The 12,759-nt window shown below is 38.5% G+C and overlaps 1 protein-coding gene across 1 annotated transcript; it reads left to right on the forward strand.

Annotated features, from left to right (window-relative positions):
• Window positions 1-321: 321 nt before the first annotated feature.
• On the forward strand, window positions 322-10,176 carry CLHC1 (clathrin heavy chain linker domain containing 1). Its single transcript, XM_010218216.2, has 11 exons — window positions 322-504; window positions 1,273-1,460; window positions 1,723-1,847; window positions 2,614-2,815; window positions 3,018-3,133; window positions 3,387-3,438; window positions 4,067-4,173; window positions 5,971-6,145; window positions 7,362-7,564; window positions 8,992-9,165; window positions 9,896-10,176. Exons 1-11 carry the CDS (start codon window positions 322-324, stop codon window positions 10,096-10,098), a joined length of 1,728 nt encoding a protein of 575 aa, XP_010216518.2. The 3' UTR covers window positions 10,099-10,176.
• Window positions 10,177-12,759: the final 2,583 nt, after the last annotated feature.

Raw genomic sequence — 12,759 nt, forward strand, 5'->3', positions numbered from 1 at the left:
CCCAGGGCTGGAGGCGGGTTAAAAACCTAGGGCGGCTCTGGGGCGGGCCCTCACATCATCGGGTTGTTTAAGAGTAAATATCTCTAAAGTTCGGGAGGCCATGTGCAAGTGAGGACAGCACCGAGCTTTACAGTGCCTTGGAAATGCTTTAGCAGGAGACAGGGTGTTGTTTGTGTGCTCAGTATTTCAGAGAAAGGCCTAAAGCAGCATGGGTAAAGACTGTTGCTTGAATCCATGAGCGCTGGCTAATGCTACTGCGGCAATTTCCATGTTTTAGGTTTTGTTTTGGCGTGGCTGCCCCTGAGGAAGGCGCAGGCGGCCATGGCGAGTCTCAGCGCGGGAGCAGAGCGGCGCTCTGTCTTGCCTCCCATCGTTCTTGAGAAAGACAGGAGATTTCTGGAGAGTGTAGAAAGATACATATTGACTGAAACGGAGAAAGTGCGTGGTTCGGAGCGAGGGCCCCCCGAGGAGCACTACATTATATACAGAAATGCATTTGACAAGGTAACGATGTTCCCCAGGTAAATGAGCAGTGGGCAAGGCTGACAAACAAGGGGTGTTTTGGTGCTTTGTCCTCTGGAAAGAAAACCCTCTCCCCTGTGCCAACATGAACTGCAGTCTGCTTGGGCCGAAAGGCTGTTGGTGAAGCTTCAGAAGAACTCCTGCCCTTGCCTCTCTGGTTCTTGGCCTTTTTCAGCTACAGGGATGGGAGAGGCCAAGGAGAGATGGGGAACAAAAAACGGGGGTGGTGGTGAGGGAGATTCCTGCATGGCTAATGTTCCAGATGGCCAGGAATAAGGGCTGCTAGCTTTGCTTTTAAATACTGAGCTGACTGTTGTTTTATGCCATTAAAATGCACAGCACTTGCCCCTTTGGTTTTCCAGACCTGTGCATGTTATGGAGAGTTAGTGCGTGTTTGGAGAAGGTATCTTCTGGTACATGGAAATGGTGCCTGCAGCTGTCTAAGTAAATGATGTTTGCCTCAGTTTTATTAACATATATGGTTAATGAAGGAAGCTTGGAGCCTGCCTTTCACCATGTAAAGCTTTTTTCTTGCATTTTTATCAATGTAAACAGTATTATTTGTTTTGGGGTCTTATTTTTTGTTAGAACGGCACAATGGAGCTTGATCTAAGAAATACTATTTTTTTCCTAGTTATTTTACTGTAAATCTCTCATGCTGGCTGGACAATTCCAGAAATCTTTCTTGTTTTTTTTTTTTTTTTTTTCTCCTTGTTAATCATCTCATATAAATATTGCATACATTTACAGGTAATAGAGTACGTTACTGCCTACAAGAACGTGCTGATTTCAATCAAGCAGGGATATGAGGGTTTTATTGCCGCCATCAAGAACGGCCAAAAGAGCGCGTTTTTCCTTCATGGGAGATTAAAAGTTCTGGCCTCGGAGCCTACAACTCTGCTGTACTACAGGAAGAGAGCAATGGAGCTGGAAGAAAAGTAAGTTGTTTCCAATAATGTCTAGAGTGAGAGATATTGTTGTGTTATAGAGCTGTATTTATGTGATAGGCTTCTCAAAAGAGACAGTTACTTTGCCATGTGCAGTTTCGAACAATAATGTTGCCAAGTTGGGGACAGGCTTTACTGAGCTCAGTAGGCTGGGCAAGCCCAGTTCAACAGTTTATCATCCCAATGTTCTTGCAGTCTGATGTGTAAAAAGGGAAGATGGAAAAAAATCACCAGAAACTGTTTCCTTTTTCAGGATACATGCTATAGAGAAGAGTTCTGCAAAAATTCAAAATTTGATACTGAGAATAAAAAGCGTGAAAAAGCCACCACCTAAAGATACACAAGGGAAAACAGTGGATTCCTCCAAGCCCATCCCAGGTAAATCTCATATCCTGAGAATCTTAAAGGAGGAGTGGAGGGGAAATATGAATATGAATTAAGGGCCCCATGAAAGATTCGGAGAATTACAGACCTGTAAAACTAAGGTCCATACCAAGCAAACCAAGTAAAATGTGGAGAAATACAGAATAAGTAGATGCCCAGATAAATATGATGTGTTTGCAAAGAGTAAACATGCCCTTTGGTAAGGGAAGTTCTGCTTTGCTGGTCCGTAAGAGTCCTTTCAAAAGATAGGATTATTGAAGAGATCCAATCTTCTGGAATTTTCAAAAGGCTTCAGGAGTGTCTTTGAAGGAGATTAGGCAGTCATAGGGTAAGAGGGAAAGTCTTTGCTTGGATAAATAAGTATTTAAAAGATACGAAATGGGAAGTATGAGTAAGAGGTTGTGTTTTGTAATGGAGGCAGGGGATCTATACTGTTTAGCCCATAAATGGCCTAGAAAAGTATATTGTTTTGCTGATGGTACTGAGGCCCTCGGGATGGCGAGGATGAGAGCCAAATGTGAAGAAATGTAGGAGAACCTCATGAGACCTAATCAGCTCAACACTCAGCAGCAGTCAGAAAAGACAAAAGGAAGCGTTAGGAAAGAAGTGGAGGACGAAATACAGAGGTCGGATGATAAATCTTGCATCTTGCGACTTGAGGTGGTCCAAAGGGATATGGTAGAATTGTACCTCAAAAGCACGGCCTGGAAGAGGCTTGGAGCAGTTGGGAGTTTGTGAAAGGCATTTTCCTCCCCTGCAGGTCTCAGTTTAGAAGAATCGCTCAACTTGGATTCTCTTTCTAAATACCTTGCTCAGCTAGACAGAAAGGTGCTAGAATTGAAAAAAGAAAGAGAAATAAAATATGTCCCTTGGAAGAACAAGATTGAATTAGAACAAGAACTCCTGCACCTAATGACCTTACGAGATACAGCTGAAGCAAAGAGAGAAAAGCTGAAGCTCAGGTACAAGTGCTTTTCTGCAATATATTCTCATATATATGTATATTTACTTTAGATGTGTTCCCAAGGTTTTTTGCCTTGTGTGTTAAACTGAGTTCATAAATCAATTTTTAATATAGATATCCTTGATACTGTTATATAACTATTTCTTGATTGATGTAACTGTACTGATCACATATCTGTTTTCCTCTTTAATTATCCATAGATATACCAGAATATTGTTAGTTTCAAATGTTATTTCTGCTTGTGAAAAATCAGCCAAGACTGTCACCCTGCAACATCTGCTCTCTCAGATCATGGAAAATAAAAAAGATGAAAGAGGTAAAATCATTAGAAATTGAATGACAGTATGAGTCTACATAATCAGCTGTAAGGGGCAGAAGTTTGGTCTTTAGTTTATTTCTGCCTCTGGCCACTTTGAGGGCACCAGGGGTAAAATTGTCTTAAATTTCAATTGATGTGGTGAAAGGTGCATCCTTCCCTTCCCTCTTCTCTTTATGTTTGGTAGTGATTTTAGCTCTGATTAGCTTATTGAGGTAATAACGTGGTTATCCCACTGTGTTTTGTATTTCAGCTATTGGTGTCCTTAGTAAAGTGGCTGAAGATTTGCTTGAATACTTTGACAGGTAAAAAGAACATCGTTGTTTTCCGCTCTCTATTAGCAATTTACAACATTACAGTTAATGTAGCATATTGAATGCAGTCATTCCAGGGCACAGGCTTTTCTGCTTTTTGTGACCCTTTTTACAGATTGATACTTGGAGTAAAATCCAAGAAATGCAGACAGAAAGTCTGGCCATTGGGTGACACAGGCAATATCGACATACCAGGGTGATGACATTTAATGGCTGCTATCACTGTTATTTGTGCCTTCTGTTTTACTTCCCTATCCTCAGCCAACACCATTTCTTTCACCATCATCTATTTCTTTTCTTCTTCTAAATCCCTTCTGTGGCTCTCTTTTTGGTAACTCCCTTCCAGTTCTCACTGTGGACACCATCCAAAATGCTACTAGGCAGTGAGGCAGAAGAAAGGTAACCAGATGTGTGGGGAACAAGGTTGCTACTTCTTACAGAGCGTTAAATAGGTACATTTAAATCTGGTACATCTTTATCACAGCATTTTGCAGCATTTTTTAGTGTTTGAGCTTCTTAATTAGTTCACTGTCTATCCCATCAGCCAACCTTTTTACGCATACCATGTATATATATTTACTTTTGAATTATTCCTGTAATTATTTTTAATCCTTTCTAGGTTCAGTGAATTACTCCCAAGTGCTGAGTATGATCCTAAAGTAGTTTCTGCAGCAAAGTCATCTAGAGGAATTCTCCTTAATGAAGAAACTCTGAAGAAACTCGAATGTGGGAATTGCTACTGGGAATGCTAATGGGAAATACATGGGTTGCTATTAGAGGACAAACCAATTTAGCTGGTATCAATGTAGTCATTTCAGTGGTCGGGAATTTGGTCTTCCTTTAGCAAATGAGAATTGTTTGTGCGGGCTTGAAGTTTACACTTTCGGCATTTTAGCTGAAAATAAGTAAAGTTGTGAGGCTGTCCTTTTTCTTAGGGAATGTCCTTACCATTTGACAAAGAGGTGAAAAGTAGGGGAGAGAGAGAGAGAGAGCCAGCTCTCACCTGTTGCTGTGGTACTGGGGCAGGCCATGGGTTAAGGGCAAGACTGGAACGTAAACACTAGTGTGCAGCTTTCAGAACTGATTTGGCTAATGAAAATATGACCAGCTCTTAGACTTCCTTATGGTACAATCAGAACCTTTCCAATCCTTTTGGGAGTCTGGGCTTGCAGAAGTATAAATTCCCGTTACTCTCTCTGTCTAGTGCAGGTCAGATGTAATCAGTATAGGGCTGCTCCTACAGTTGTTCTAAAACCTGATTTATTTCTACTGATAAGATATGCACTATAACGAGGACAAAAGTGCACCCACTATTTGAAAATTCCAGTCCTTACTATCCTGTGTGTAAACACAGCTTCCTAGAACAGCCTAGCTTCTTGAATCATAAAGCAGTGTTAGCTTCATTAAAATTAATCAGCTTCATCAAAATTAGTTTATAGACTGAAAATTGATATAAATTTCAGAAATAATAATCAGGATTTTTAAGTATCCCTGATAAGTACAAAGTCATCTTTTATTGGTTTTGTCCTTCTGTCAGTGTTTTGAGTGCATTTGGAAACATAAAATTCAGTGATATTGGAGATGACAGATGCTGAAGCAGCTGAATGTTTATCCTTTGGGAATGAGCCAAAGGGACACTGCTAAACTTTGCAAGATAAACTTTGTTTTTTTCTGTGCATATTTTATTGACTTTTATTCAAATTTAAAGGCAATAACAGAGAAGCATTGTGACAAGTTAATATTTCAAATCAGAGTTACAAGTCAGATTATGAATCTGTAGCAAGTTGTGATCTGACAAAATGCACTTATGTGCTTAGCGTCAAGGAAATGAGTCTTAGTGATTTCAGTGGCACCTGTAACTTATGCTATTGTAACCCTAAAAGTAAGCAAACGCATTACATTTTTGTAGAATTGGAGCATTACGTTGTAAATGCTTTGGATCACAGCCTATATCTCGGTAGAACGGGATGTGACCGTAATTAGTGCAATTACAGTAGAAAATGTAGCAATTAAATCGCAAAAAATAAGGGCACTCTAAGTTAAACTAATCCTTATTAATAACTGACATCAATAATAAATGATAAGATAGAGCTGACGTTATTTTCTGATTGTTTACAGAGAGCTTTTTGTAACTTTAACAGGAGGTGTTTTATTTCCAAAGAAAGAGATATTTAGACCTTCCTAGTATAATTCTCTACATTCTCACTAGAAAAAAAAATGTTTAAATTTTTTTTTCTTAAAACTCCATGTGTGCATAGAGATGCACACATCTCTGAGATTTTCCTATTACTTGTCAGGGATAGAGTATTGTAATGAACCCTCTGCCCTGTTTGGAACAATCTTAATTTGGAGTGATTAACATAACCCCTGAGATGGCTCAGCCTCGCAACAGATTTAGTAAGAATATTCTCAAAGGCTTTAATGGGTATCCGCAAACAAAGACAAGAACTTAAGAAGTCTTAAAGTGATAAAAGCCACTTTTTTTTTCCCCCTGTGAATGACTTCTCTCTTTTATCTCTCTAGCTGTTGGTTGTCTTCAAGAAAGAAATAACCTTTTAATTAAGTATTTTGAGGCTCTCATAAATTCAACAACTGCCGCTGGATTGCCTCAGATTTCAGCCATGACTCTGGATGCAGTCAAATATGCATTGGCTGAAAAACAATTAAATATAGTTATGCACTGGGTGACCCAGGAAAGGTAGGTGTCTTTTCAGCACTGATATAAAGGAGGGGGTTATGTCCCTCCCAGCCCTCATCTTCAGGTAGTGATGCTTTCTTTGCCTTTTCTTCCTTTCCTTTAAATTAAAATCCCTCAAATTAAACACAGCCAGAAATATATTAATGTATTTCTCTTGATTCTGCAATTAAATTCACTATTAAATCTTAAAGTCACTATAAACATGGGCTAAATGAGCAATACCAACAACATTGTCTTCAGAATACAGCTTTGGTCACTGCCTGCCTTTGTCTCAGTATTGCAGACTCTAGTTTTCTTTAAGCTTCTTTTCTCTTGCATTGTGTTTAAAAACTATCCAAAAAGATTTTCACACCATTCCCTGGGCGAAAAAAAATTGCAGTTGGTGGAAGATTAATTTATTTCATTTGATTGTCACTGTCAATGCTAAATCTATGGTTCTGAACACAGTTTAAAATTAAAATACATTTAATCTGTAAAACCTATACCAGCCCTTGGCCTATATATTTCTATCCCTATACAAGAATAGGGATACAATCATACTTGAATTTTTAGAACTGATTCTGTTTCTACAGTTTTGTTTTTAAAGAAGCTGTCAGAGATACGTTTTTCTAATATAACGTAAATTTGCTTGAAATGGTGAAAATCCCACCTGAACAGTCTGGTATTCAAGTAGCTGTAATTGTTGTCCTTCTGCTGAAAAGAGCATTGGAAAAGAGCATCAGTATTATCAAAAGTTAGCCTGTATTTTGCTTCTAAATGTGGATTCTAAACCATCTTTCACCAGGACCGAAATACCACCTTTGTTTCAGTCCTAGCCCCTACCCTGTCCTACTCATGTGAAAGAGCTGTTACAGTGTAGCCTGTCAGTGTGCTGAACTCATCCATCGTCCTTAAGTTACACCATCGCACTGAAACATGTTAAATGAATTGTTAGTAAGGAGCAGCTTAGTTCTTTGAGCTCCCTGTCTCCAGCAATACTGAAGGCTGCAGATGTGCCTCCTGACTGCCGTGGACCACCACTGAGGGTAGCACTGAAAGAAATGTCCCGTCGTGGTCTGCTGCCTTTGCTGTGCTCAGAGCTCTCTCTCGCGCGGTTGGGAAGAGGCTACTTTCTCAGAAACAGTTGGAGCAGAAAGATGGACAGAAGTGCAGAACAGCTGAAGGGATAATAACATACTAGTAATACTGGTTTGTTTTATTACCTTGTCTTCTTCAGGTTGATGTTTTCTGAGGCATTAGGAGATGTGCTCTATGACCATGGGAAAGTGGACCCAAGCAACCTGTCAAAATGCCTGGCTTTGGCTCAGATCGTATATGATCAGTCTGGTGTACACAGGAAAGTCGCTCTGTGCCTGTATAAGCAGGGCCAAATTTATACAGCAGTGGATTATATTCGGCAACTCGAGTATTTTTCTTTAGGTAAATACTAAGGCGTTTGTAATGGCTTTCAGGATTGTTCCACCGTGTGTTTATTTCAGGTTTAACAGTAACCGTGGTTGCGTAGAGGGCATTTGAAGGCATTGAAGCTGGGTACAGATACCTAGCCTTCCTGTCATTAAGTTTAACAAGCTCCACTTAAATGTCCCTATGTATTTTATCATACTATCATACTGTTCTTAAGGATAGAAGCTGCATAGCACATGTGAAATAAGGCCTTTCTCCTGATAGGTGTGCTTGGAAATTTCCATGATTTGTCATGGACCCCAGGAGGAAGCAGCAGCTTGTAGGAGTACTCAGATCTCCAGTTCCAAAACCAGAGGTTAATCTGTCACTCTCTAATGTGACGGTGAACTCATTAGTCAAGTCATTACTGGAAAGGAAAAAGAAGCACTTCAGTGCATCAAAATGAGCTCTTCAGGATATTGTATTACTGCAAAGTCTGCAGATACTGATAGTATTGCATTAGTCTTACTTAAGTTCAGATAACTAAATAAAGTGAAGACATTGCAGAAACAGAGCTCAGGGAAGATGACAATAAAGCGGATCATAAAATTGGAACCATGCTAGGAATTTTTGGCCTTTGTTTCCACATGGTTTCTCAACCAAGTAACATAAAAATTGACAAATGACATTGGATATGAAAGTAGTCCTTGTATTTTTCCATGTGGTATAATTTATGTCTCTGAAATACAATAAAATATCCATTTATTTTGACACCAAGGTATTACACCTTGGGTTAGGGTCTTCAGAAGAATGATATTTGTTTGACCGCATTTGTCATAGCTGAACTGTAGCAAGCCTACAATTTCAAGACCACCAAAGAGATAAAGGAATGATATTTATTTCTAAGGTTCTACCTCCTAAGTTCTCTTCCTCTTGTGAGAAAGCATTAACTCATGAACTTGGTCAGAATATAGGTTTGGGCAATCCTGGGAAGAAAGAACTTGTCCTTTTGTTGGTCTGGGATGTGCTGTCTTTGCATAAGCAGACTAACTAAAAAAAAAAAAATCCAGTGGCTGCGTTGCAGTTTATTCCCTCATCAGTTTTGCCTTGTGTTCATTTCTATGTTCTGTTCTCTTAGGGAGCCTTCTGACTATATCCTTTTCTATACCTATTCTTACCTAGTTCAGTTAGTTTTCTATTTTATTTTCTGAACTTTCAAATAATTTTAAGGGAGGTTTTTGGTGTTTAGTTCTTTTCTAGTGTTTGTTAATTTTCTTATTTTATGAGATTTCTAAAATACTCTTTTTTTATCAGTAAAAGAAGCTTAGTTTCTTTTTTTTTTGATCTCGCACTAGCTTTTCTACTGTTTGAGGAGAACAGAGTACAGACTTCCTTCATTTATAGTGAAGAAGGGGAGAGATAACATATGCAAATACCTAATAGTCTCGATGTCTTATTTTTAGATGATTACTTATTTCTACTGGAAAACTGTACTGCCACTGAATTAGCTTATCATCTGGGTGAAGAGTGGTTTAGAAACCCACCGCTTTCATCCTTGGGGTCTACAGTGCTAGCTCTTCTTTCAACTGATCACAGAAAGCATGGCTTCCAGCTGCTGGAGGAAATGAGCAAGAAAAGTAAGAACAGCACAGTCTGAATTGCAGGCTGTTATTGTGAAGTTTTAAAAATATCATAGTTCTCAGTACAAATGGAAAATAACATCTTTGTATCAAGTGACAAAACGTAAAAAAGGAGAGATGATGGTCATTTCCTGTATTAGAAATTTTAATCCAAATCTGAGTTAACCTTATAAATTACTTTTGATGTGGTGCTCCTGGTTCATAATGGAATCTGGAGAAAAGTTTTTCCTTCACCGTGAGTCAGGTCTCACATTCTGCATCTTTTGGAGTTCCCACAGAGATGGAGGTTACTTGCATAAAACTTCAGGGTCCCTCCTGCTAGCTAAGTCCTGAAACTACCCTGCAGACAGACTAATATGTATCTGCCTGGATCTGTTTTTTAGATTTCAGCATTTTTCTTGGCTAATTGTTCTGAAAATTAGATTTTCTTTATCTAGTGAGAGTTATGTGCACCTGTTCTGCTTATTTTGTCTCACTTCAGTGAACTGCCCTTCTGAAGAGATTGAGTGCAATCAGAGGTTAGGGGGGTTAGGGGCTTTAATCTTTTTCATTAAACCAAACACATTTTTTTCTTGCAGATTTTCTTTTTTTTTTTTTTTTTTTCTTAGTCTTAGCTCTTAGGATTTAGTCTAGCTAGAAAAACAGTGACTTGTACCCTGTACTTAATATGAATAGTAAAAATGCTGATCAGGCCAAAAGCTTGATGCTATTATGTTTGTTCTCTCAGATACGTTGGAGCAGATGATTCTAAATGATACAGTCTGTACAGTAGAAGGTTGGAAGAAGATAGCAGATTCATGTGCAGAAGATAAACACGAAGAGTTATCTCAGCAAATCATCTCAATTATCACTTCACAGGATGGAGTTTTTGAAAGTACAGCCCTTGAAGATGAGAAAGATGCTGTGCTAATGGAGCATGTTTTCTGGTAGCACTTTGTAACAACAGAGGGAGCTCTCTCAGCAGTCAAGTGAAGAATCCTTTTAGCTCTTTGTATGAACCATAGTAAACATGAATGCTTCAGAAAGAGGTGCTGCGAATCATTTTGTGATCGAGTTATTTTGTCCCTTTTCACATATCTCTGTGTGTGTATGCATTTTGTTTAGCTGGAGGTATATTCTCAGTGTAGAAGAGAATCAGTGTAACGTGTTCTGGGGTGGGCTGCTGAGGTCATGTTGCACATCTGCGCATCTGATCCACCTCTGTGCACACTCTCTGTCCTCAGCACAGTGCGGGAGGGACACAGCACACCAGCTCTAAACCTCGTGCAGTCAGGGAGTGCAGGCCGAGGGGATCGGACTGTTTTAGCTCTTCAGAGGCTGAACATGCTCTGTAACAGCGCATTTGTTACTCGATTTTGTCTGGTAAATAATGAATGAAAGGATACAAAGGCCTTTGCCTCGCTTAGCCATGCTGTTTAGAGTATAAGATGGAGATGAGCTCCTGATCTCAGATATGCTATGTGTGTTGTAACTTGAGTTATCATGCAGAGTAGATCAGGCTGTGGCCAGAAGGGTGAAAACAATGAATGAAAAGAAAGATTCCGTGGTATTCTGAAGCATAAGAGCTGACAGAATACAAGGACACAGTGGATATTCAACTGAGATACTTCCCAGAGTTATTTCATGATTCTGGCTCAATATTTGGAGCAGCTGAAAAATGAAACTGCTTGTTATATCTACCGACAGGCTAAAACCATAAAGTTTCACTGTTTTTCCGTTTGGCCCCTTTTATTGTGCACAAATGGTTTCTTTCCAAGGATACATGATCAAATGGCAGACCTGAGGTATGTGCTTCTTTAGTTGGAGTTTTCATTCCAGCTAGCTTTTGTGTATTAAGCATTCTTCAGAAGTTTTAGAAATAGTGCTGCATAAGAAAAACAGTACAATTCCAGAACTGAATGTTTACTTTTTGGGGTAGACAAAACTGTTCACTACAGCTTTCTCCAAAGGGCTTCAGTAACTTGCCTTGTGCACCTTATTTTCCTTCAGAAAAACTTGGTATGTTTCCCATTCCAGAGATCAATTGTTTAGCATCCTTTTGGATATAAAGGTTTAGGCCCATGTGTTTTACTCTGCAACTGAAAGAATTTTCCGTCACTTTTTCATCTTAAAAAAAAAAAAAAAAAAAAAAAAATTAAAATTCTATCCGGTGAGATGACAGCATACTTTTAACCTAAGTTTCTCTAAAAGCCAAATTTTAGTAGTATTCAAAAAGCTAAAGTTATGTTTTAAAAAAAAAAAGTGGGAAAAAAAATGCTAGAGATATCTATTAAACCTCCGAAACTTCTTAAGAATCTTTGTCCCCAAAGTCATATATTTTTTACCTTTAATAGATATTATCTATTTTTTTCAGAGAGAAGAAATAAGAGAACTGTTTTATCTATCACCTGGCAGGTAAGAGAGACTCTGAATTACTTTGGATACTGGCAGCACCCATTCATTTTTATGTAATAATCTAACTTAAGAATTTGTAGTTTTCTCAGTGTCTGACTGATTTTTACCTGGATTTAAAAAAAAAAAATCTGTATAATTGCATTCTGATTATCTCATTTCTCTATAATGTTGACACTATATTTCACCTCAAACTCTTGAGTTTTGTTCCAGAGATAACTGCATCTTTCTGCTGGGATGAAGTATTCCATGTTTTGTTATTTTGCAAATATCTGAAATATAGCTGGACTACTCTGTCTGGAGTGGACCAGATCCAGGATTTGGCAAGAAGAAAAGTGACCTAACATCACCGTTACTTACCCTCTTCTGTCCTGCATGAATTCAAGCTGCCATACCAGCTGGTGTAGCTCATGGGGATTAAATCTGAAATTTAAATTTTACTTTTTTTTAGTGGAAATCAACCTGTCTGTTTTTCATTGTTATATCACAAATTTGGTAGTTTGCTTAAAAACAGATGTGTCATTAGGTATTTCTGCTTATGAAAAATGTCGTTCTAAATGAATCCAAGAAGTGGAATTGGTTCCACTTTTTGCTTTTTGTTCATGGTGGCTGTAAGTCAAATGAGTATATTACTGTCTGCCCTAAGACAGTCTGACACCTTTAACTGACATGGTGACCGACAGATCCCAGGATAGTCTTAATTTTTCTAATATGACTCTGAAAGGAATTAAGTGAGCATTATCAGGAACCTGAAATTTACTGTATATAGGAAGTACAAATGAAGAATATTGAAGAGTACTGTCTTATGGAAATGAAGACTTGACTACTGGGAGATTGAGTTTGGTGCCTTCTTGATACATCAAGAAATATCTGTTATAAATCAGTGCTCCTCTCCTGAAGCTTTGGTTGTCTGGTAAGCCTGTTGAGGATAATCTCTTCCTTTTTAGCATGTATTTTTAAGGCTTTGTGTCATATACAGCAAATGGTGATGATGATTTCACAATATAGAGTAATTTAAACACATATTTTCAGGAAATAGTTTTCTACCAAATTTTCAAATGAGAATTGGCCTAATTGGGCAGTTTGAGTAATGCCTTCAGAACGTTTCTCAGCCCTCCTGTCTTGACTGCTAGCAGATGTCATAATTCAGGCTATTGCAGTTGGGCAGTATATAGCTAGTTGTTGGTTTAAATCTCTCTC

The sequence above is a fragment of the Tinamus guttatus genome, unplaced genomic scaffold (assembly GCF_059628265.1).
Source record: "Tinamus guttatus ecotype Peru unplaced genomic scaffold, ASM5962826v1 Tinamus_guttatus_pri_ptg000033l, whole genome shotgun sequence".
Lineage (NCBI taxonomy): Eukaryota > Metazoa > Chordata > Aves > Tinamiformes > Tinamidae > Tinamus > Tinamus guttatus.